General features: G+C 40.2%; 1 protein-coding gene across 10 annotated transcripts in view; it reads left to right on the top strand.

The window, feature by feature from the left end:
• The window catches only part of SYNE1 (spectrin repeat containing nuclear envelope protein 1), a 498,327-nt gene that overhangs the window by 182,045 nt on the left and 289,248 nt on the right, over positions 1 to 27,034 (top strand). For all 10 annotated transcript variants that reach the window (XM_075064060.1, XM_075064059.1, XM_075064058.1 and 7 more), the window contains exons 26-33: positions 3,625 to 3,789; positions 9,350 to 9,517; positions 12,909 to 13,085; positions 14,491 to 14,631; positions 15,910 to 16,070; positions 20,880 to 21,030; positions 24,472 to 24,699; positions 25,273 to 25,371. In XM_075064060.1, coding sequence (XP_074920161.1) covers positions 3,625 to 3,789; positions 9,350 to 9,517; positions 12,909 to 13,085; positions 14,491 to 14,631; positions 15,910 to 16,070; positions 20,880 to 21,030; positions 24,472 to 24,699; positions 25,273 to 25,371 — 1,290 coding nt within the window. The remainder of the gene's footprint in view (positions 1 to 3,624; positions 3,790 to 9,349; positions 9,518 to 12,908; positions 13,086 to 14,490; positions 14,632 to 15,909; positions 16,071 to 20,879; positions 21,031 to 24,471; positions 24,700 to 25,272; positions 25,372 to 27,034) is intronic.

Genomic DNA, 27,034 nt, shown 5'->3' with positions numbered 1-27,034 from the left:
CACTATGTCCACTGGATCCCCCTTATCCACATGTTTGTTGACCCCTTCAAAGAACTCTAATAGATTAGTAAGACACGATTTCCCTTTACAGAAACCATGTTGACTGTCCCTTCTTAACCTTCTTTTTGCTAGACTAAACAAAGACAAACTCTTCCAGTCTCCTCCCAGAGGACAGGCCCTCCATATTGCTGATCATCCTAGTAGCCCTTCTCTGCACCTGTTCCAGTTTAAATTCATCTTTCTTGAACATGGGTGACCAGAATTGTACACAGTATTCCACATGAGGTCTTACCCAGGTCTTGTACAATGACATTAATACTCCTCTATCCCTAGTGGAAATGCCTAGCCTGATAATCTTAGGACTGCATTTGTCTTTTTCACAGCTGCATCACATTGGTGGCTCATAGTCATCCTATGATAGACCCACACACCTAGTCTCTCTTCTGTTCTCTGATTTCCAGCTGATGAGCCATCAGCTTGTAGCAGAAATTCTTATTATTAGAGCCTAAGACCTTACACTTTGTAGTATTGAATTTCATCCCATTTCTGTTATTCCAGCCTTCAAGGTCATCCAGCTCTTCCTGTGTAATATTCCCACCCTCCTCTGGATTGATGGTGCCTCTCAACTTTGTATCATCAGCACATTTCATTAGTGCACACTTTTTGTGCCAAGGTCATTAACAAAAATATTAAATAAGATTGGTCCCAAGACTGGTCCTTGAGGATCTCCACTAGTAATCTCCCTCCAGTCTGGTAATTCACCTTCAGTAGAATCTGTTGTTGTATCCCCGTTAGCCAGTTCCTTTTCCACCTTACAATACTTCTCTTGACCCTTACCTTCCCTAATTTAACTAATAATTTCCCATGTGGAATCATGTCAAATGCTTTCCTAAAGTCCAAAAATAGTAGTTTTACTGCACTTCCCTTATTATAAAATCAGTTATTTTTCTCAAAGAAGGAAATCAGATTAGTTAGGCATAGTCTGTCTTTGGTAAACCCATATTGCATTATATCCCCTTTTCCATTTGTCTCCATGAATTTAATTATTCTTCACAATTTGTTCTAAAGCCTTGCAAACAACTGTGGTCAGACTAATAGATCTGTAATTGCCAGAATCACTTTTTTCCTTTTCTTAAATATATCTATGACGTTAGCTGTGGTGCCATCATATGGCACTACGCCTGAATAGGCAGAAGTGTTAAAGATCCTAACTAACAGGCTAGCAATCTATCATGCCAGTTCTTTCAGTGTTTTGGGATGGAAATTATCCAGTCTCTCCCCACCCCCTTTGAGAGCATTAAGCTCTTTAAGAGGGAGCTGGGAGAGTAGTTGAGGATCTGAACCTTTGATTAAATTCATTGATGTTAATAACTCAGGATGTATATTGGAACAGAATTTGACCCTTTTTCTTTTTTACAGTAGAAGGGAGAACAAGACTACAAATTAGTACAGTTTCTTGAGGTTCTTGAAAGTCATTAGCAGATTATAAGGCATATCTATGCCAAGAAAAGGAATTTGAGTGACCTTGAAAAAGCACACAAATCAGAGGATTAATGGCATGACTCTGCTATATCCTCTTATTAGCACTAGCCTAGAGACATAAACAGTTGGGAAAAAGTGAATGAAATGGGAAAGAATTGCTATTTTAGAAATTTTAAAAAAGTATATAGATGCTTATATAATTTGAAATATTATTCAACAAATAATACTCTAGGGAAAATCAGAGTTAATAATAAAAATTAAATTATTAATTAAAATTATAATTAAAATCTTTATTACATTCTATAAATAACTGTGGCTTCTTTAACAAGCAGCAGGAGATTTCTTGCACTGTTAACATTCTTCACTTTGTAAAAAATATGAAGGTATAATAAGAAACATTTTGTTTCTATTCGGGTCATTCCTAATTTCCACATCTGCTGTGTTCAGTAGAAGAGCTTGTGCGGTCACCTATAGATAAAAGCCATTTCTTGGTACTTAATGAAAGACAGTCAAAGCTAACGCAGTGCTTTCCATACCATGCCATCCAGTTTTATTCAGAACTTCCCATTGATTTCACAGGTGATTTCTATACCGATAGAAGGCAAGGTTAACTGATTTAAGTACCAGTTTATTAACACTGCACTGAAGTGCTAATACCTCATTGAATGACTTCATTGTGATGTGATGAGAAGGTATACACGTCTAAGAGATAGCTGTAAGATGGCAAGATAGTGGTGTTTTTGGTAAATAGCCCTTCAGCCCTTACACCTCTGAGCAGTTCCATTTTAGTCAAAGGGACTTCTTATGTGTGGAAAGCCTTTACCACTGGTCCCTAAAATGACCACATCAATATTTTTTTAAAAGCATGGGTTTTTATATATAGGGAAAATGTGCTTCACTTACCTTTTATACTGAAGGACTTAGGTGCCTATTGCAGTTTTAGGCACCTAACTCCCAAAATCAGGCACCAGTGGAATTCACAAAACCCCCTCCTAGCTGTCACCAAATCCTGTAGGCATCTACATTTGTGCAGTAAAAGTTCCCTGGGTGCCTATGTTTCTGTCTTTGAGCAAGATCACGGCAGCCCCACTCCAAGGGTCTGGATGCCTAAGCCTCAGAGCAATGCACAATCCAGGAGGAGATCAGTGTTCCTCCTCCTAAATTGCCCACCTGGGAAGCGTGTTCAGTTCTCACCTTCCAAATTCGGCACTTATTGACAAACTGATACAAAATGGAGGGGGGGAACCTCCCTCTTAACTTTTAGTGGCTAGCGTATTCACCTGATATGTGGGAGACTGCCAGTTTTGTCACCCTGCCACCTGAGGGAGAGAAGGGAGTTGAACCCATCGGTACTCTAAAAAAGTTTCTTTGTGACTCTGGCCTAAGTATCTGAAAATAGATGAAAACATAGTAAAATGTTGCTAATTTGCCTAATCCCCATACTCTTTGAAACAGGGATCGGCAATCTTTGGCACATAGCCCGCCAGGGTAAGCCCCCCAACGGGACGGGATGCTTTGTTTACTTGCTGCGTTGGCAGGTTTGGCCGATCGCAGCTCCCACTGTCCGCGATTCGCCGCTCTGGCCAATCGGGGTGGCGGGAAGCAACGGCCAGCACATCCCTCGGCCCGCGCCACTTCCTGCAGCCCCCATTGGCCTGGGACGAACCTATGGACACAGCAGGTAAACAAACCGGCCCAGCCTGCCAGGATGCTTACTCTGGCAGGCCATGTACCAAAGGTGGCTGATCCCTGGTTTAAAATATGCAATGTAATCCTGTTTTAGATACATATATGCAGGATATTGTATGGTCAAAATATATACAATATATACCATATGGATAATGAGCACCAAAAATGCTAGCCTATAGGAGGAAGAAAAACAGGCTTCAGCAATGTAATCAGTAAGGGACAATCCTGTATTGCTTGTGGAAGGAATGCAGGATTCAGCCCTATGTAGAACATGACAGACTCCATGGGAATTAGAGAAAAATACTATCCTGCAGTCTTCAAAGGAAAATACACAGACTCTTACACACATACTTTTGTGCTGCTAACCATAGGATTCATGGCAAATTGCCCATAAGTATTATTCGCTGGTATATTTAATTGATTCTAATCTCGTACATTTGTGATTCTTGTTAGATAATTCGACAAGATATCAGCAAACAAGGAGAAAATGTCAACTGGCTGAAATCTAGACTTGCTGTTCTGACTGAGGTTTCTGCCGAGGATGAAGCCAGAAAGAAAGAGGACGAGTTATCTAAACTTTCTAGCGATTTCAAGGGACTTCTGCATTTGCTGGCTGAGGTATATAATATGAGAAACACAATGCCACTACATTTACAGCATTTTATGTAGAGACATCCGCCATGCTGCACAACACTAAGTGACCTGCTGTTTTTTTTAATTACGCTAGAAGCACACAACAACCCAAATTCATTCAGATTCCAGATACAACAAAGCCTTTAGTCTAACAAACAAATATATTAACAAAGTTGATCAGCAGACTCCTGAATCTTTCTCTGCTTCAGATGAACACTTCTGAATCCAGAGTATCTGCAGTACTTTAGGAGTTTTTATCTAAAAGAGGAACATTAGTTTGCTATAATTAAATACTATCAGGCAATTCACATTGACAGCTGGTGATGAGGGTTTCTCAGGTTCGGCTAACCCCTAGGCTAAATCACACCCTTGCACTCCAAAGTAAGAACATCTAACATGAATTAGATTGGCAGAATCAGACTCTAAGTGGTTGGGCCTCTTGCTGTCCTTACTGGCTGATGTGCAACCAAATTCTAGTATCACTGAAGTCAGTGGGTGTTTTTGGCCCCTAAGAGCGTACTAGGACACTACTTTCTGGCCTGAGAAAAGGGTTATTGATGAGTCATTGCAAACAGAACTGCTCTTGCATGGTTCATCAATGCCTGAATCAAGTCTTTTGGGCACCGATGATTCCCCAGCACCACATCAGCCCACTTCACCTCTGGCCCCTCCATTTTCTAGTGAGGAAGAAGATACTGAAGAGGAAGGTGTCTTCTTATCTTAGCAGTCCTCTCCCATAGAATCTACTCTGGGTCCACCGGTACAGCCTAAAACCCACCACAAGGATGACATCCAGACCTGGTGGGGCTTATGCCATTGCTTATGCCATTTCCCACTCAGTGACCCTACTGGGACCTCTGAGGGCCTACAGGAGACAGTATCTCAAACCCTCGAATCTATACAAAGAGAGGCTTAGATCTCCCCCATCACTCTCCGTTGCTGCACCTTCAGAGCCCCCTGAGGAGAGAGCTGAAGAACAGGAAGAAGCCTGGGAACAGGTTACAACACCAACATCCTTCTTCGTCACCAAACAAGGCCATAGTGCCACTTCCATCCACAGTGGTGGACAATTTTAAACCCTTCCAGGAACTCTTTAAAAGAATCACTGATATCCTAGAGATTTGTCTAGAGGAGGTTCCAGAGTCCCAGCACAAACTACTGGACATTCTCCATACATCCTCCTCATCTAAAATTGCGCTTCTGATACATGGTGCATCAATGGAACCAGCCAAAAATGTATGACAGCTACGATACTACCCACCTGCAAGAGAGTGGATAAGAAGTACTATGTTCCCTCTAAAAGACTAGGCTTCTTATTTTCTCACCCCACACCAAATTCACTAACGAGGCAGACGACAACAGAGATCCACTCCATACAACAAAGAGTGGAAACGTTTGGATCATTTTGGCCACATGGCCAGTTCATGCACCGCTGTTCAGTTCTGGATTGCCAAATATGCTGCCCTAATGGCAAAATACAGCCACACTCCAAACTCACTGAATTTATTGATATCATACCAGAGAACAAAAGAGACCAATTTAAGTCTATAATTTCAGAGGGCCAATCCTATCCAGAACCTCCTTACAGGCCTCTCTAGATGTGGCTGATAAGAACGTAAGAACAGCCATACTGGGTCATACCAAAGGTCCATCCAGCACAGTATCCTGTCTACTGACAGTGGCCAATGCCAGGTGCCCCAGAGGGAGTGAACCTAATAGGTAATGATCAAGTGATCTCTCTCCTGATACAGCGGTGTGCTCCATGGCCACTGCTACAGTTATGTGCCAGGCTTCATGCTCCGCCTATCTGGCTTCCTTCCTAAGGGAGGTACAATCCACTGTCGAGGGCCTCCCATTTGATGGCCAGAAGCTGTTCGTGGCAAAAACTGATGAGTCATTTCATACTCTGAAAGACTCGAGGGTGACACTCTGCTCCCTGGATGTATAGACACCTGCATCAAAAAGAAAACAGGGTCAATACTAGCCCACTTAGCGCACGAGATCTGTCCCATACACCTCACAACTGAGGCACTACGACACACAAAGGCAAAGACAGGGGCCTTCAAAGCATCACCAGCCTCCTCCATTCTTATGCACTGACACCATCCCCTGTTTTGGATACCGGTTGACTTGTTTATGCCCAGTACGGTAATCCATCACCACAGAGAAATGGGTTCTGGAGATAATCCTTTCAGGCTATACAATAGCATTAATCCCCGCCCCCACCGTCCCTCCTCAGGAACCCCTCTCACAAACACTTTCTACGGCAAGAAGTGAATCATCTCCCACATCTGGATGTCCTGGAACACATACCATCGCAACACAGAGGGAAGGGTTTTTACTCCCACTACTTCTTAACTCAGGAAAAGAACGGTCTATCTTAGACCTCAGAAAATGCTGCAAATGTGTAAGGGTCCAATGTACATATGTAAAACGTTAAACTGATAAGCATTAGTCCTATTGGTAATATATTCAATTAATATTTAAAATCCGCTGCCCGCCCGCTCCCGGGACTCTGCTGCCAGCCTGCACGCCTGGGGCTCCGCTGCTGCCCCACATCCAGGGTCCTGGCTGCTGCCCCTTGCCCGGGGTCCTGGCTGCCGCCCTGCGCCAAAAGTCCCAAATGTCAGCCCCGCGCCCATGGACTCAGAACTTTGGAACTATCTAAAGATTTGTCTGCGTTGTCATTGTCTATTCCAAGCAGAGGCTGTCCAAATAGATTTCTGGATGTATTCACCTTTGTTACCAATAGCATGACATATAACCTCCACCAGGGATGTGAACCCACTCTACAGTCATTATCAACCTCAGTTGCATTTCTCAACAATGTACCAATCAAGGACATATGTAAAGTGGTCACCTGGGCTTCCGCGCAGACGTTAACAAAACACTGTGTGATAAATCAGAGCTCAAGATCGGATGTGTTGGTAGGACTTACGCAACTCCAAAGCCCCTTCTGTCCAACAAGGGCACCTCGACAGTCACCTGAAGTAGAGAACCCACAGGGACACTCCTCGAAGAATAAGAAAGTAACTGAGGGAGGTCTGGTAGTATGGTGCTAGATAGGCACTGACAATGACACGACATGGGGAGAGCACATGCACGACTCAGATGAGCACTGCTGCTGAAATTCTCCGCTCAAAGGTGCAGGGACACACCAACACCTGAAGTGGAACATCCACAGGGACACCATTTCAAAGAATCTCAGTTATTGCACAGGGTGAGGAACCTTCTCTTGTGAATCCCTGTACCAAAGGGGATGAACCCGTGTACCAAGTGGTAAAGGTTTTGGACTTGTGTTGAAAGCAGGTGAAGGAAATGGCCTGGGGCAGACAAAGCAAGGGAACCAGAGGTCTGGAGCGGGCACCTGCTCATACTTTAGGAGTCTCAAGTTGGCGTTTCTGAGAGACAAAGGGTGAAAATTTCCCCCACCCCTCAATGTTCAGGCAGGAGCTATAGCCATGGAAGTGAAAAATTGAGCAGATGAGAAAAAAGCCAAAAATGTACAGGAGACACTAGAAAAAATCCCCAAAGCCCTCCAGCTCTTCAACTCCTTCCATGAGCTCCAGTTCCTTTTCTAAAGAGGGAAGACTCTTGATTTCAGACTATTACTCCGAACCAGAGAAGCAGGAGGAGTTTTTTCCCCTGGACATGTTTCAAACCAAGAGGAGGAAAGTGGTGGCCAGCATGACAAAGTTTTGCTACCCCCTACATTCCTTCATCAAATATGTTAATGGGGAGAAACTCTAGGTAAAGGGGAAAGGATCACTTGGCATGTCCTGAAATTTTACAGCTGATGCAATAGTGCCATTTGTGAAAAGATAATTCTTGCAGAAGACTAGATGATGGAAGTCATCTTCAGAAGTGACTTCAAAACTTCTTCAGCTGCCCCAAGGACTCTCTAGCGACCACCAGTTTTACTGAGCCAAAATATTTATATTTATAGTGATATAAAATGCTTGCATCTCCAGATCTATGATGAATTCAAGTAAGTTGATACAATAGAAGATATTCCTGGCTGTCATATTTATACCAGTTTATCTGTAGATTTCTTAAAGTTTCCAGCAAGAGTCATGGCAGCAAACTCAATGTCCAGGCACTGACTCTGGCTTCTGACTTGGGCAGCAAATTATTCATAGCAAATTCTCTGTGCCTCAAAAATCTCGGGAGGAAATGATTGTTAAGGTGGTGGCTGACAATGCAGATAAGCCATAGTGTAAGCTATCTACTGTAATGAAGCCCTCAAAGCACTACAGGCACTCCGACAAGCTCAAAGGACTACAAGCTCTGGTACAAAGGTAGAAGATCCTTTCATTCTTAACCCAAGGAGAGACTCTTCACATTCCAGGGGCAGAATCTGTGCACAAAACACCAGTAGAAGACTAGATTCAGGAATAGGATATAGCCTTCGTCAGTGTGATTGTTCAAGGGCCTGTTTCTTCCAAAAATAGGCAGGATATCTCACTTAAGTTTATGGACCCTGTTAACCTCAGACACATGGATACCCTCACAGCTCTTATCTATTTCCCATCTAGCTTTGACAAACAACGAGAAGCATCAAACTGTTCTGAATAAATTGTGCTCCTCTTAGATCTAGAGGCAATGAAGCCTGCCTCTCAAGACTCTACTCCATATTTTTCATAAGAGAGACTAGGAGGAGTTTGAGGATGTCCTTGTTAGGAGGAAGATGAAATTCAGGATGGAGACTCTAGTGGCACTTTCACTGCAGTCTGTTGCAGAGACCTTCTGACATCATTGTAGTTGTTCCAGATTTATACAGGCTCCAAGTATTTATTCAAACTTAATTTAATTTTCCTTGGTGTGAAAGTTGGGCTTGAAATTTTGTGAAAACTGTTGGTTCATAATGTCCTGATTTCCATGGGTTGGAAATACTAGATAATATAACTTTTCATGGTATTTAAGTGAATTTACCTCTTGTCTCACCCAACAGCAAGAGCCAAGAAAAGCAGAGATCCATGAACATTTAAAACAAACCCAGGAAATGGTTACTAAACTTTTTCAGAACCTAAATATGGTTTGTCCTCAAATTTAGCGTGAAGGTTCTGTTGATCCTTAATCTATCTGAAATATTTCACACATTCCTAAAAACTGAAATCTGTTTTCTGACTAACTACATTTTATATTTGTATTTTCTTCCACTGATATATTATTGTAGAATTGCTGATGAATGTTAGGCTAATAGGAAGTACAAATAATATACTGAGAGAGATACTCAAATTGTGTAAATTGTCATAACTGATCTGAAATAAATAAAGTTATGACAATTTATACCACTTGAAGATATGACCCATAAAGTATTACAAAGACATTGCAAACAGATGGAAATTAGGGTAGGATTGTCATGTTTTAGGGCTATGAATGTTTTTAATTTTTCTTTAAATACAAAGCAAAAAGGAGGTCCTAAACGACCTGGAGATGTATGGATTTTGCATTACAGACAATTATCATGTGTTACAAAAAATACCCCAAATGTAAATTACCCCTGTTCAGCTATTGGATATTTCAATTTTGTACATAAATATAGATTGAGAAGATGTTAAGCACTGTTGGGGATTGTGTCCAATACAAAGAAGAAGTAAAAAGTGCCCTAGAAGAACTAATTACCAACTCAAAAGAAGCCCAAGTCGAGGCTGAGAAAATCTTAGATACAGAAAGCTTATTACAGGCTCAACAACTGCTTCTGCATCATCAGGTAGGACACTGGTCATACCCAGATTTGATATACTTGTTATGTGGAGTTTGCATCATTGACAAGCATAGAGTGTTTGTGTGGCTTCTCCTATGGTGTACTGCAGCGTATTTAATATGACAATGTCAGGTAAAAAGTATAGCCCCAGCATAGGGAAATAGTGCCTCTGTAAGAGTGCTCATGTAGCTACGTTATGCTGGTGGGAGAGAGCTCTCCCATCGACATAATAAAATCAGCTCAATGAGCGACATAGCACTGTACACATGAGCGCTTATGCTGGCAAAACTTAATGTCGCTCAAGGGGGTGGAGTTTTTTTGTCAGACCCCGGAGCAGCAAAAGTTTTGCTGACATAAGTGCTAGTGTAGACATGACCTAAATGATAATAGTTGATAATGATGGCATTTACTTTGTTTTGAAATAAAGAGACCAAGATTTTCAAACCTGGGTGCCCTAAATAAAAACAGCCAGATTTTCAGTGGTAACAAGCACTTGCAGCTCTCATTGAATTCACTTGCGTTCCAGACCCCCTGAAAATCAGATCATTTTTATTCAGGTACCAAAGGTTGAAATTTTTGACAAAGTGCACTCTATGAGTATTGCCATTTTTAAAGGCTAAGATTCTGATCTGATTGTTGTTAGTGTAACTGGAGGAATTATTTACTGCAGTCATTTTTTCTAGTACTGTGCCTCTAGTAACAGAATTTGGTTTGATGACATTATATTGCCATGGTTCAATTAACCCAATGTTTCAATTTGCACAATTAATATTCTTAATATTGAGGGCTACATTCTGCTTTCAGTTACGTGAGTGTATATAACTGAAGGCAGAATTTGTCCTTAATATTCTGGTTGACTATGTAAAACTATAAGAAGCTGTTTTGTGTAGTTAACATTAATTGATACGTAATGCAAGATGTCATATTTTCACCAAATCAGGTGCTCAGCTACTGCAGTAATAGGTTCTTATTTTAACTGATTGCAGGTAAACAGAATAAAAAAAAGTTTTTTTAAATCTTAACTGACAGTGAACCCAATTATGCAATAGTTACACACATCACTGTTTTCATAGAATCATAGAATATCAGGGTTGGAAGGGACCTCAGAAAGTCATATAGTCCAACCTCCTGCTCAAAGAAGGACCAATCCCCAGGTAAATCATCCCAGCCAGGGCTTTGTCAAGCCTGACCGTAAAAACCTCTAAGGAAGGAGAATCCACCACCTCCCTAGGTAACCCATTCCAGTGCTTCACTACCCACCTAGTTAAAAAGTTTTTCCTAATATCCAACCTAAACCTCCCCTACTGCAACTTGAGACCATTACTCCTTGTTCTGTCATCTGCTAGTCTGAGAACAGTCTAGATCCATCCTCTTTGGAACCCCCTTTCAGGTAGTTGAAGCAGCTGTCGAATCCCCCCTCATTCTTCTCTTCTGCAGACTAAATAATCCCAGTCCCTTCAGCCTCTCCTCATAAATTGTGTGCTTCAGCCTTCTGATCATTTTTGTTGCCCTCTGCTGGTCTCTTTCCAATTTTTCTACATTCTTCTTGTAGTGTGGGGCCCAAAACTGGACAGAGTATTCCAGAAGAGGCCTCACCATTGCCGAATAGAGGGGAATGATCATGTCCCTCGATCTGCTGGCAGTGCTCCTACTTATACAACCCAAAATTGTGTTAGCCTTCTTGGCAGCAAGGGCACACTGTTGACTCATATCCAGCTTCTTGTCTACTATAACCCCTAAGTCCTTTTCTGCAGAACTGCTGCCTACCCACTCAGTCCCTAGTCTGTAGCAGTTCATGGTATTCTTCCATCCTAAGTGCAGGACTCTGCACTTGTCCTTGTTGAACCTCATCAGATTTCTTTTGGCTCAATCCTCTAATTTGTCTAGGTCCCTCTGAATCCTATGTCTACTCTCCAGCGTATCTGCCACTCCTTCCAGTTTAGTGTCATCTGCAGACTTGCTGAGGGTGCAGTCCACGCCATCCTCCAGATCATTAATGAAGATATTGAACAAAACTAGCCCCAGGACTCACCCTTGGGGCACTCCACTTGATACTGGCTGCCAACTAGATGTGGCGCCATTGATCACTACCCGATGAGCCCGATGAATTAGCCAGCTTTCTCTCCACCTTATAGTCCATTCATCCAGCCCATACTTCTTTAACTTGCTGGCAAGAATACTGTGGGAGACTGTATCAAAAGCTTTGCTAAAGTCAAGAAATAACACGTACACTGCTTTTCACTCATCATCAGAGCCAGTTATCTTATCATAGAAGTGAATTAGGTTAGTCAGGCATGAGTTGCCCTTGGTGAATCTATGCTAACTGTTCCTGTTCACTTCAATCATAGCAACAAATACTACTACTCCTACTATTAGTAATTAATAAAGGTTGAGGGTTATGTTCTATTACAGGCTGTAGAATAAGGCTGTATTGTGTGACAGTCACTCTGGGGCTTCCTTAATAAGAATCACATTATTATCAGTGTTGGTGCATGGTGTAAATGGTGTTTATTAATTCATGTTTCTGTACAGTTGGATGTGCCTTGTTGTCTAACAGAGGATGCTGTGTTGTAGCTCTGTTTCTGTACAGCACGTGTCATATTTGTAAAAACTACATCTGTGTTATAGTTGCTGTATGTGCTGGGGTTTTAAGGCTCCGCAAACCTGAGCCAATCTGAGAGAGGCAGAAAGAGGAGCACTACTCACAGAGACTTGGCAGGTTTATCCTTTCATAAGCCAGGAAGAGTCATGGGTGAAATTCTCACCCTGTCCCGGCCCCTGTATGGCAGATGGGGGCAGTGGTACAAATGGGGTCTTTAAAAGCCCTGGAACTTGCTGCGCTCAGAAGAGAACTGAGACAGACAGCTGCAGGCTGCTTTCTGAGGATTCCTTCATAAACCCCAGCAAAGGGACATGTCCGAGGCAGAGCTGGAGGTGGGTGGGACACTGACATGCAAGGGGGTGGAGCTTTGGCATTTGCTGTTTGCTGGCTGTGTGGCTATACAGTGTACTTCCCTCAGTGCTGCTCTGCATCTGGGGAGTGACACAGAGAAGGAGCAGGGCTACTGCCATGTTCACAACACAACCAAAGGTGCTCTGGAGGCAGGGGGTAGTGAAGCAGCATGAGCCAGCCTCCAGCCATTACTCACTACTTGGTAGCCAGCTTATGCCTGCCTTCTGTGTGGGTGCACAAGCAGGGCAAAAAGGCTCCATGTCTCCTCGCCCTCTGACTCTCTTTCTATTCAGGGAGGAGATAGTGTAGCCCTTTGTCTGTTATTCCCTTTGTATAGATATACACATACAGAAAGCTGTGTGTGTGTTACTGTTGTGCCTGTTTTCAACACTTAACTAAGAATCATTTAAATTTGTATCAATCCTCTTGAATAAATGCTTCTAGCAAAGGACAAAGAGGCTCTGTGCAAAGAGGCAAGATGTTCAACAGCAGATTGCGCGAGCTAAGCAGCTGCAGATTGAAGGAGGACTGCCTAGCACAGTGCAAGAAGATTTACAGAAGCTGGAAAGTACATTAGAAAACATGCAGCAGAATATGGAGAAACGGGAAGAAAAATTACAGGTGAGTGTTCTGCATGTAACATTACAGAAATGAGTATCCTGTATTCTGTTTTCCCATTTTTTCATGAAATTTAGTTACAGGATTGACAACTTTCTACTTATTCCAGTGGTAACAAGTCAATGCCCTTTTCTTTAACTTGCTCTTGTATCCATCTGATGAGAGTTGCGTTTTCTCTACATTTTAACATTTTTAACAAACCTGTGATCAGTTTCTCATCTTTGAAACTTGGTATGTGGGAACTTCACAGTCAGAACCCAGCCTTCCTCCTGATACTTTTCTTTCCTTGTTTGAGCCAAATGTGGGAACCCTTTTGGATTATAGTACGTCATTTAATTTTTTATTAGCTTCTAGCTCAGTCCTAACTGACTATGTTAATTCTCATTTAATAAACAAAATGCCTATGAATTTGTTTTTAGATCGGGATTATGTGGTATATTTATTCATGAAGGGTGATACTGCACTGTAGTGAAATTATTTAGGTTGCATTCGATAATAATACCGACCATATATACAGCACTGCACAAACAATTAAACCTCTCAACTGCTATATGAAATATCTGAATTTCATAGATGAGAAAACAGAGGCACAGAGAAATTAAATGACTCACAGAACAAATCACTGACTCCCTCCTGATTCCTGACCCTAAGATCAATTCACCAAACTACACCCGCCCTTCAGTTTTTGCTGCTCAAGGGTGATCGTGCCATTGGATTTGTCATTTTACTTGGAGGTTTGAAGACACCACGGTTATTTCCTGTTATGATCGGTTAAAACTATATGATTGACATTGCAAAGTATTAGAAGACATCTTAATTGTAATTATTGGTGGAAGCAAATTAGGATATTTCTAAAAGGTCCACCTTCAGCCAAGTCTTAATAGGGGCTTCAGTTTATTTCAGAAACTTGACACTTCAAGGAAATATTCATTACACTGATGATACTAGGTTGGGTTCTAAACATGGAGTAGCTAATAATCAAATGCCACATGTTAACCAAAATTTAGGTTAGATAAACAGAACAGATAGTTCTCTATATTCAGCTTGGTATTAATACAATTACCATTTTGCCTGTTCAGGTTTTTTTAACCAAATTTTTTTCTAATTCTGTAGGTATCATTGAGCAGAGATCCAGTCCTTCCACCTTTACTTATATAGCCTTGAGGCTTTAGTAGGTTCAGATACATTCTTAAAATCCAGAGAGAAATGTACTAGAGAGAACTGTGCTTTTCTATGCAGCAAAACAGAGCACGTGCCAGGGATCAACCAGACCATAACTGTCTCCTAGATGGTTGTGTCTGTAGTGTAGCTCGGGTTCTGAGAGAGAGAAAAAAAAGATGGCTGTATTTTGCATTTAGGTCTGTAACCTTTGACTTCTTTTCTGTTGTCTTTTTTTTTTTTTTGGTAGGTCACAGTAAACAAATGGGAACAGTTTGAAAGAGACAAAGAAACAGTAGTCAAATATCTTAAGCAAGCAAGCTCTGCACTTGAACGGATCTTAAGCTTTAGCAGTTTAGAGAGCCTCTCATCAGAACTGGATCAGACAAAGGTATAAATACCACTGTGTGAATTAGTGGAATTGTGACACTGTTCTTATTTGTTAACAAGTAGTGCCAAAAGTTGTCTTTTGATCTCTGTATGGTTCTCCATTAATGAGAGAGACAAGGTAGGTGAGGTCATATCTTATATTGGACCGACTTCTGTTGGTGGAAGGGACAAACTTTCGAGCTACATCACTTCCAAGCTCCCATTAATGTCTGTCAAAGCTGTGAATGCAGGTTGGAGACAGTATAGTGCCTTAAGGAGTTAAATGATAATTTCACCGCTGAAATGAATATATCTGCCAGTGAAGCACATATATGGAGAATAAAGTAATTGCCTGAGCTTTACTAGTTTACTCAATACAAGTATTATAAATTTAAGGGTAGATATAAACAAAACTATTAACTTCCCTCCCACGCTGTCTGGAGATCGTGTCTCTGATATGTGTTTTTTCTCTAGAGCGTGCACAGCAACAGCCTGTTGCTACAAGTAATTTTGAAGTCAGTTCACCAAATAAGTTGATTTTTTTCTCACATTCAGCATAACACTGCACTAGTTAATTCCTTTTTTCTCTCTCTAAATCCTCTTTCTTTTTTCTTTCTGCTCTCCCTCTGGTGTTGACAACACAACTCATATTATCTAAAGCCTGATCCTTTTCCTATATTGATATCAATCAGAGCTTTGGTACTGACTTTAAATGGAGGCAGGTTGGGGCCCATAGTGCTTGCTTTTCCCCCTAGCTAAGTGTATTGTTCTTCTCAATGCTTATACCTTTCCCTGTTGACTATGATACCAAATTGTATCTAAATCTGGTCAATCTAGCAATCCACCATTATCTTGTATGAAAGGAAATAATGCGAAACAGAGAAAAACATGAAGCTAAAAGCTACATGAAGCTATAAATCCACCGTATATGTAGGGGTTATAGCACTTAAAAGATATTAAATGTAATGAATATTCTAGACACACTGCCCTCTGCAATTTCATTAATAAAACTGCTTCACAATCCATCTGGTACACTGATTTTTAACTGAGTACATTGAAATATTATTGTCATATCATAGTAGTTTCTTTCCTTAGTTTGATCGGAATAGTTAACTAAAATGAGGATTTATGAATAGAAATGTGAAAATAAAAAGGTCTTGAGTTTTTACACATACCATAAATAAATATGAATAATCATGGAAACACCCTCTCTCCCCACAGGAGAAGAAAAAACAATAAATTTAGGATCAGGAAATGTAAAACACTTTTTTTTCATAATAACTATGATGCCTCTTTACAGGAACTTTCTAAACAGACTATAGCCATTGCAGCACAGGCTGAGAATCTTGTGAAGAACTCCTCTGAGATACAGCTGGGCTCAAAGAACAAGCAATCCCTTCAACAGCAGGCAAAGTCAATCCAGGAACAAGTGAAAAAAGTGGAAGTTACCCTTGAAGAAGAGTATGTTCTTAACAAGTCCTAGTATTTCCTCTCTGCCATAAGAATTTATCTGATTTTCACATTACATTGTCAGCATTTCTTGTTAAGTCTCAAAGGGCACTGTACATTTCAACTTGCCATGGGATAATAACCAGGAGAATAGTACTAAACATTGCTGAGAACACAAATACCTACCAATAAAGAAAATAGTGGCTTGATAATACAAAGTAATTACAATGATTCCAGACGTATTTAGCCAATAGAATTTTTTATTTCTAAGCCACACGCACAATCTTGTGAATTAGTCATGTTCTCTAGGTACTAGAACCTTTTGAAAGCAACATAATTACCATGTTTGTCTCACATTTTCCCACCTTCTGCACAGGAATATGTCAAGAAGTGCCTTTATCTCAGTGAATGGTCCAATTTGATTTTCATTGGCAATGCAATAAGTATTTCTGCTGGTGAAAATAAGAAAAGGTTTGCCAAAATTTGTGTAAAAATGGAAAGATCAAGATCCATGGAAATATTGAGAAAATCCTGAAAAATAAATGTGACATTTTGCATTTGAAAAAATATAATACATTTTCACAAGTTTGTGAATATTTCAGCTTTGGCAGTGACATTTAGTGAAACTGTTGGTAGATTCACATAGTTCTGGCTGTTAGTATCAAAAACTCTTATCAAGCCCAGCTATAGAGGCCTGAATACAGGTGAAACTGGCATACAGTGTCAAAAAAATGTTGGATGCACCATGTTGTGATCTCAACAATTTCTTTAGAATTTAAGTAGGGCTGCCAAGCAATAAAAAAAATTAACCATGATTAATCACACGATTCAAAAATTAAGTGTGCAATTAATCATGTGATTAATCATACTGTTAAATGGAATACCATTTATTTAAATATTTTTGATGTTTTCTACATTTTAAAATATATTGATTTCAATTATAAAGTGTATAGCGCTCACTTTATATTTATTTTTATTATAAATATTTGCACTGTAAAAAGCAAAAAAAAATAGTATTTTTCAATTCACCTAATACAAGTACTGTAGTACAATCTCTTTGTCATGGAAGTTGACCTTACAGATGTAGAATTATGTACAGAAAATAACTTCATTCAGAACTAAAACAATGTAAAACTTTTAGAGCTGACAAGTCCACTCAGTCCTATTTCTTGTTCAGCCAATCACTCAGAAAAACAAAATTGTTTCCATTTGTAGGAGATAATGTTGCCCGCTTCTTTTTGACAGTATCACCTGAAAGTGAAAATAGGTGTTCTCATGGCACTGTTGTAGCTGGTGTCGCAAGATATTTACATTGCAGATGCTCTAAAGATTTATATTTTCCTTCATACTTTAACCACCATTCCAGGGGAGATATGTCCACGCTGATGATGGGTTCTGATCAATAACAATCCAAAGCGGTGTGAACCGAAGCACGTTCATTTTCATCGTCATCTGAGTCAAATACCACCACTTTTTTGATGGTTTAAGTTCTATAGTCTCCACATTGGAATGTTTCTCTTTTTTAAGATTTCTGAAATCATGCTCTATACCTCATCCCTTTCAGGTTTTGGAAAGCACTTCAGATTCTTAAACCTTGTGTTGACAGCTGTAGCTATCTTTAGAAATATCACATTTGTACCTTCTTTGTGTTCTGTCAAATCTGCAGCAAAAGTGTTCTTAAAATAAACAAACATGTGCCAAGTCATTATCCAAAACTACTATAACATGAAATATATGGCAGAATGCAGGAAAAATAGAGCCGGAGACATACAATTCTCCCCCAAGGAGTCCAGTCACAAATTTAATTAACGCATTATTTTTTCAATGACTGTCATCAGCATAGAAGCATGTGTTCTGGAATGGTGTCCCAAGTATGAAGAAGCATACGAATGTTTAGCATATCTGGCACATAAATACCTTGCAATGCGGCTACAAAAGCTCCATGAAAACACCTGTTCTCACTTTCTGGTGACATCGTACATAAGAAGTGGGCAGCATTATCTCCCATAAATGTAAACAAACTTGTTTTTCTGAGCAATTGGCTAAACGAGAAGTAGGACTGAGTAGACTTGTAGGCTCTAAAGTTTTCATTGTTTTGTTTTTGAGTGCAGACATGTAACCAAAAAAAAAATCTACATTTGTAAGTAGATTTCACGATAAAGAGATTGTTCTACAGTACTTGCATGCAGTGAATTGAAAAATACTGTTTCTTTTGTTTATCATTTTTACAAATATTTGTAATCAAAAGTAATAATATAAAGTGAGCACTATACACTTTGTATTCTGTGTTGTAATTGAAATCAATATATTTGAAAATGTAGAAAACCATGAAAAATATTTAATAAATTTCAATTGGTATTCTATGTTTAACAGTGCAATTAAAACTGCGATTAATCGCGATTCATTTGTTTTTAGTTAATCGCCTGAGTTCACTATGATTAATCAACAGCCCTACATTTAAGCTTTCATTAAACATATGCATTTCCGAGCATAGTGGACCAGATTCTCAGCTAGTTCAAATCTGCTTTGCTCCATTTACTTCAGTGGAACTACAATGATTTATCAAGCTAGAGGTCTGATCCACTAGTTGTAAGATAAACTTCCAAGTATATCTCAGTCCCATGCTGCCTGACTGGAGTTAGTCTTCGGTTGAATTTGCCCCAATAGTTCCAAGAAGTAAGATCTGTCACTGTCCATCTCAGTGGTTGCCTAACCAAAGGCAACTCAAATGCCAACATTGTTGGCCATTTCATTATTGATCATTACCCAGCTATTCTGAAATTTTGGAAAGAGCTTGATTATAGTTCAACCACTTTTTCTTCCGAATGTGACTCCTGATCCTAATAGCTACTATAGCATGTATTTGGCTATTGGCAGTTTCATTCTTCACGCACTTCCTCACTAAAATGTGTGAAATTCTATATTCATTTACCATTAAATATTCTATAATTTTCTACTTAATAATTGACTTGCTAGTGTGATTTTTCCCACCATCATTGAGCAGGCCACCACTGTCCTTTGATTCAACAGACTCTGAGTAGCCCCTTACTGCCAGTGATATATATTCATTTTTGTTTTTAATAATGTGGTAGCATTTTATAAAGCCTTGCAGAAAGCTAGACAGTTTGGCCATATTCCCGTGCAGCCTAGGTTTGGAATAGATTTTCATTTGGAAGTAAAATTATGTCATATGTCTGTGATACTGTGATAGAACAGGGCATCTTTACCCAATAGCCTATAACTTCTTCCTGCAAAACATGCATGCCTGTATAACTGGACGTTAGAACCAGATGAACCTGCAAAACATGTATTTTACATTGAAGTGAATATTTTGCACATACGGTCATGGGGTGGCTCTTGCATACTGCAGAATAGCAGTGCCAGTGGTTAGAAATGTGGTCCCATAGATTTGTATTGAAGATGTCCCCCTAAACAGAGCAGGTCTCACACATTGCTCTGCTCTGGGAAAACATTCAGGAGGAGAAAAAAGAATAACAGCTCTGTATGGTCAGCTGCACAGCAAAACTGACACACATTCTTTTTGTGCACATGGATTTGTAGCTGATCAGAGGGGACATAGAGTGTCCTTAAATACTGCAGAGTCCAAGGAATCATAAGGAAATCAGATCTCAGTTGCTCAGTGTTTTGATTTCTGTACTCTGATCCCCGGCATCATGATGCACTTAGGATACGTATTGCCACCTTATCTGAGTGTAATGTCGACAGACCCTTGTTGTTGACTAGGATCAAAACCGGTACCTCTAGAGTTTAATGCATGACCCTTTCCTGCCTGAACTAAAACATACATACCCCTTAGCTAAGACTGCAGCAGGCTCATCAATCTCGTGGGGGACAGAGTGCCACATCTAGCAGACATGGGTTACGTACTTCCTCTAGCTGGGGAAGCACATCCTGAGCTTCAGAGACTTCCAGATGAGCCCCCACTTGTAACACTGACAGACTCTGGTTGTTATCAGCTGGGATCAAACCTGGGACCTCTGGAACTTAATGCATGACCTTCATCTGCCTGAGCTAAAAGACAAACCTCTCTTAGCCAACACATAGCAGGTTCATTACTCACTATCTGGTCTAGCTGCCACTAGAGAAGGTAGAGTGCCACACCAAGCAGGCCTGGGTTTCATAATCACTGTCCTGTTTTTTGAGAGGAGTTGAAGCTATGACCAAGGAGTTAATTTTGATATACCCAGTGGGGGGGGGGGAGGAGCGTATGAGAGAAAGGAGAAGGGTACCTCTTGTGTGAAGCCTTGGATCTGAGCCAAGAGCAAGCAGAATCTATTCCTGTTTTAACAAATCTAAAATGTACATGTATGGACAAAAACATATTTTGGGACCAAGCTCAGGCATCATCAGTTTTCCGATCTTTCACTCAGTGTTAACTCTTGCGGAAAAAGCAGCTACTTGCAAGGCTGGCAGATTGTTGTTTATAGCACAAGAGAATAAAGCAGATCCCTTTATTTTTAGGGATCTGGTACAGCCATATAATGTTCATATTCCACAAAATATTGTGTATATATAGTGCCTGGATTGCTCCTCTTTGTTATTTCTTGCTTTCATATGTTCCTTGATACACAGATATTACACATACTCATATTGTATGTACCACTATTGAAATTAATGGAATTGTGCAAAGTCTGATATGACTTTGGTCCAAAACACACATCTACATTCTCTAAAAACGTTCTTTTGAAAATACAAACTGTCTGTAATTTGGGTAAGTAGTATTTTTTTAATTAGACCTCAAAAGAAAAGTTTCATTATATTAAACTGTTTATTTTCTCTACTTAATTTGGTTAATTTTAGTATTAAAACCATGGAAATGGTGAAAAGCAAGTGGGAACATTTTGGCAATAATTTTGAAGCTCTGTCCATCTGGATAACTGAAAAAGAAAAAGAACTGGATACCTTGGAAACATCATCATCTCCCTTGGATATGCAAACCAGCCAAATGAAGGTGATTGGTTCACATGTTACATTAAGCATTAAAACCATTTTTTTTTTTTTTTTTTTTGCTAGTGGCTGCAAGGGCGAGGAACAGACATTTGACTCAAGTTTCAGAGCTACAATGATGTAGAGATGTTACACTTTGTATACAAAGATACCAAGCTCAAAGATTTTGCAAGAGCTAAAGGAAAACATTATAGGCTGGTTTCTCTGTTAGTGACTATTTATACCTACAAAACCTTCATTGTATGTAATATTAAAACATTTTAATTAATCCATAGTTTTTTTCTTTTTTTTTGAATGAAGCTCACTGGCTTACAAAATAGTCATGTGGTATGTTAATACAGAGTGTAGAAATCCTTTGTATTGTAAAATGTACATCAGTCAGTGGCTATAGCACCTTATTTTATAGCACCTGATGTTCTGTGTATCTTTTATGCTGAAATAATAAAGGAACTAGTGTGCTCACTAGCTTCTGCACCCATAGACCTTTATTGCTACAGTATTTACAGAATTCCAAATTATCTGTACAGTATTGTAGGTACACATTTTCTCCTAGTTCATTTATTGGCCTCAGAGATGCCCAATACCTCTAAAAGTTGCATTTAGTCAAAAATACTCTGTCAGTTCCAAGGATCACTTTACATCCCCCTGAAAAATATAATAGGTATGTCTTCTCAACCTGCATGTGCTCATGGATCCAAAGTCCCAAAATGTAGAGTTTTCTATAAACCCTTTAACTCTGCAATGGCTTGCAGTTCGGCTGCTGCAGGCTGTTACAATATATCTTTGAAAGGATCCCAAGTCCAATTTGATTCAGGTGACTGGAAGAGTTTCTTGACAGAATATTAATTTCTGAAGTTGTGATCATATTAACATATACTAAATAAATGAAATCATCTATCTCTTGATTGCAGTGGTGAAAAATAAAGCACTGCTTGAATTCTTGCCTTGTTGTTAAATCAATGTTTCTAAAAAACTCTGAGTAAAATTAATATCTCTGTGTTTTTCACAGAGACACATTAAATCATATATCCCTATTTGTTAGCAGCTACTAGATAGAACCCCAGTGACTCTGATGCAGAAAATTGAGCACATCTGCATTGCACATGACATTATATTATAACTGAGAAACCATGTCCCTGAACTGGTTCTTCTGCACGAAGACTAACTGACTTATGCAAATACATAGTAGTTCATCCATGCAGATCTGATTGGAGAATTGGTACCTATTTGTGTGCTGTGCTTGAACAGATTAGCAGTGATTACATTCCATCCCAGTCTAAGTTTACAAGAAATTCAGTATAACACTTCAACTAAATGCCATTTATCAAACTGAAAATTATTTTAAATAGATAGACATTTGAGTGAATTACCATAAAATAAAGTTCTTCAACATGGAGCTACATGAAATAAAGATGAGTGTGTTCCTAATGAACAAAAGCAAGGCGATGCACGACAAAGTGTGAAACTAGCTATGTGTCCCTCAACATCGAGATATAAATAGATGCCAACTTAGTTGCTTTCATAACGTTTATAGTTCTGTCTACATTTGAAGAACTTGTGTTGTGCATTGTGGTGTATTTGCTGCTTTGCATCACATTCCTAATAGTGCTTATAGTGTAGTAAACAGTATTAAACAAGTCACAATTTGACCAGCTCAGTGGAAAAATTGTGTGAGACACACTTTCTCATCTCTAGATCACCAGAACAGATGAATATAATTATCATTGCATGACTGTTCACTAACCCCTATGTGAAAAGTCTAATAAGGTTGACATGTTGGCCTTGTAGTCAGTGGCAGAACTCCCACTGCTTTCAGTAGAGCTAGGGTTTCACCCTAGGCAATTTCACTGTAATTCCTAATTCCACAGAAATTACTACTACAGTTATCATTAAATGGTACCACTGTTGGCAGACTCAGTTATCCACCTCCTCTTAGGTGCACTGTAGGTGCAAATTTGCACTGCCTAATTTATTCCTGTCCTGCTGAGAGTGGATTACAGCTCCAGTGCTGTCAATCTGGTACTTCTCATTAGCATTTTATTTTCGTGAAAAAAAGTTATTTTATAATCTGAATTAATTCAAAACATTACACATAGACTTTATAACTGCTGATTTACTATAGTGCATTCTAGCTCTTCTATATAACTTTGCTGTTCTAGATACTAATCTTGCAAAATTCTATTCATCCAAAATTGAGTAATTATTTTTGAATATCAAGTAAAATATAATTTGTATTTTTGTTATCATCATGATAACAGTGGTTGAGTAGATCTAGTGCCTAGAATGGTACAGTTTCATGACAATTTTGGGATTCTTCCATTCACGTATACCTTTACATAAACATTTATGAGGATGATAGAGCATTTCCCAACATTAGTAAAAGAGGGTTTCTCTCTCCTCATTGCCAGCCAGTTCTGAGAACTATATTTCACTACTTGTGAGCAGAGTTTCATGAGCATGCCATGTGGTCTGAGTGAACATTCTTCCCTGGTGAAGAAAATGTAGTTTTCCATGTGCACAGATGTTTAATGAGTAAATATGTGTAGGTGTCACAAGTTTCCAACATATGTGAAGGTCTCATGCTTATCTCTAATTGCCAATGAAAATGAGCATAGAAGCATATAAGATAGGATAAACTGGGATCAGCTAGTGCCTACCTGCAAAGCAGTTAATGAAATCAGAAGCCAATGATAGATTATCCCGGATCTCTGCTCAATGACCCAGAGCAAGTTGAACAGTATCAAAGGCCACTATCAATCTACCCTGGAGGAGAATGTTGTCTTGAACTCCAATCTGGCTCTCCATTTAACCCTGTGCTTGAGAAGCAGAATCACCCTAGTTAAGTTTCTAATCTGATTTATACTGAGAGATCATAAAATTGAGATAGAAAATACCTATTTTCTGATTTATAACATGCTCCTACTTATACTTTAGGGCACATGCTTGCAAACTGTTAAATTACATTCGTACTCGCTTATTGTCTGTCTCCTGATCAATGTAGTTTGTTTTTCATTGTACATTTACTACGTTTATTTGTCAAGCCTAATTTTAAATGTCAATTGGTGACTAAGTTACATTTATTTTTCCTTCTTGAATCCCAACCAGAATTATTCAACCAATTCCAAGGGGCAGAAGATTCTAAATATCATCCTGTCTGCTTATACTAAAGTAAATGTCATTTAACCTGCACTAGTTGGTTTTTGTAGATAATGTTTTTTAAATCAGCTTTCCAACATTAAATCCAAGAAGGAAAGGGAGCTTAGATAATATAATAAGGATTTTTATAACCGTATGTGTAGGGTGAGCTCTGAGTTGTCCTGTATATTGATTTATAAGAAAATTACTGTGACTACTATTAGCACTAATAGAAAGAAAATGGAGAGTGATTATTCTGATCAATTGAAAATCTATTGTGGCTGCTCATTTATTATTATTTATATTTTAGGTTATTAGTAAAGAAATAGATGGTAAAATAAATGGAATCCCACGTCTAGAAGAGGAAGCTCAGTCGTTTTCTCAGTTTGTTACTTCTGGAGAATCTGCCCATGTTAGAGCCAAGTTAGCACAGCTCAGAAGGTACTGGGAAGAGGTTCGAGATCACGCGCGCTGTCTGGAAGGGATAATCGCGGGGAATGCATCACAGCAGCAGAAATATGAAGAAAATCTCAAACAGGTAAACACTGCAAACTCTCAATAGACTATTCACAGACAATGTGTAGAATGTCTGTAGTTTCCCAGTAGAACCCTAAAGTTACACATACAGTACCATATTATATTGTACAAGAGATTGCATTAAGGTCTGTTTTTAGTTAGCTAAGCAGTTTTGAATCCTCCACTGGTAAATGTTGTTTAAAATGATTTAAAAGGTAATGAAATAGACAAATCATAAAGCAGAACCATAGTGTTATAGGTCTTTAAAATAACAGAAAAATTCTTCTGGATGCTGCAACAGTAAATCAGGTCCAGACTTGACATCTGAAATTGTCCATCTTCAGTACCAGCTTGGAATGAATATTGTTTGCATAAAGGGCCAGTCCTGCAAGATGCTTAAGCATCTCCTAAGAGCAGCTGAGTGCCCTAGACTCCTATTAACTTCAGGAAACATAGAACACCTCACAGGGTCAGGCCGTCAAACTGTAGTTGGCTCTGGATACTTAATTTATTAACAAACATACACTTTTAAAATGTGTCACTGAATTTGTTTTTTGCAGTTTTTTTAAACCTCTGTTTTGTATATATTTCATAGGTGCAGCAGGCTGTGTCTAGATTTGAAGCAAAACTGGCTGAGGCAGCTACTTCATGTTTTTCATCAACGGATACTTACAAAGCTCTTCAAGATCACATGGTAAAAACACGTGCCATAACTGCTGCTTGTATATTTATTTACTAATTGAGGGAACCTATATTACACTGACCTTCTTACAGAAAACAGAAATAACTTACGGATGAGAAACTGATTTACGTCCATGGGCTGTGGAGCAACTGGATCTGAGGAGGAGCGTGCAAGTTACTGCTACCACCCCCACCCTGCTATGCCTTCTGAGGGGTTCTGCCTGAAGGGACAGCTTTTAAATTTGGGCCAGTGTTCCAAAGGAGACTCCTTGGGAAATACACAAAATCTACACGTCCCCAGATAGCCCAGTCGCACAACAAAGTAGGATTTGTCACTACATCTCCCCATGCCTTCAGGCTGACTTTTCTGCTCTTGAGGGGCAGATAAAGGAGTGAAGCAAGCCTTGAGAACTTATAAATTCATCTGCATTTTAAAACATTGTCATAAATAAAAGATAAGAAATGCACATAGTTATGAATGTTCCTGTTGAGAAATTTCAAGACATTTTGTCTTGGTTTATAGCAGTGGTCTCCAACCTTTTTATGCACATGATCACTTTTTGAATTTAAGTGCAGCTCAGGATCTACTTTGCCCCTTCCCCAAGGCCCTGCACCCTCCCTCCCTCCATCCCCCCTCCCTTTGTCACTTGCTCTCCCCCACTCTCACATGCTTTTACTGGGCTGGGTTAGGGGGTTGGGTGTGAGAGGGGGTGTGGGCTCTGGGTTGGGGCCAAGGGTATCGGAGTGTGGACGAGGCTCCGGGCTAAGCCTGGGGCAGGGGTTTGGGTACAGGAGGGGGTGAGGGGTGCAAGCTGTGGGAGGGAGTTTGGGGACAGGGGGCACTCCGGGCTGGGGCAGAGTGTTGGAGTGTAGGAAAGGGTGCAAGGTGCTGGCTCTGGGAAGGGGCTTAGGGCTGGGGCAGGGGGTTGGGGTACAGGAGGGGTTTTGGGGTGCAGGAGAGAATATGGGGTGTTGGCTCCGGGAGGGGACTCAGGGCTGGGGGGGTGAGGGTGGGAGGGGTGCAGGCTTCCACTGGGCGACCACTTTCCTCAGATGGCTCCTGAGCAGCAGTGCAGCAGGGCTAAGGCAGGCTCCCTGCCTGCCCTGGCCCCACACTGCTCCCGGAAGCAGCCAGCCTGTCCATGCGGCCACTTGGGGGGAGGGAGGACACATGGCTCTGCACGCACCGCTGCTCTCCTCCCCGCAGCTCTCTTTTTTCCACAGTTCCCCATTCCTGGCCAGTGGGAGCTGTGGGGGTGGTGCTTGCAGGCAGGAACAGCGCACGGAGACCTCTGCCCCTCCCCTTCTTCCCCGGGGCCTCACAGGCATGCTGGCCTCTTCTGGGAGCGGCGCTTGGCCAGGGCAGGCAAGGAGACTGCCTTAGCCCTGCTGCACCACCGGACTTTTAGCGTCTGGAGATCACGATTGACTGACAGAGGCTCCAGGATCGACCAGTCGATTGTGATTGACTGGTTGGTGACCTCTGGTTATAGAAATCTATGATTAGGAATGGATTTTCTTTTGTTTATTTTCCCTTTATCGCACTGACTATTCTCACTAGACATGGGCTTAAGCTGGAAAATTCGTATCTATAACCCGATTTCTAGCTTCTAGAACTCTCGAGGCACTTCCCTTTTGGGTTTTGATGTCGTCCATTGTAAAGATACAGATAATTA

Source organism: Chelonoidis abingdonii, chromosome 3 (genome assembly GCF_003597395.2).
Source record: "Chelonoidis abingdonii isolate Lonesome George chromosome 3, CheloAbing_2.0, whole genome shotgun sequence".
NCBI classification, from domain to species: Eukaryota; Metazoa; Chordata; order Testudines; family Testudinidae; genus Chelonoidis; species Chelonoidis abingdonii.
The sequence above is the reverse complement of the archived record's forward strand: the minus strand, read 5'-3'. Positions and strand labels throughout refer to the sequence as shown.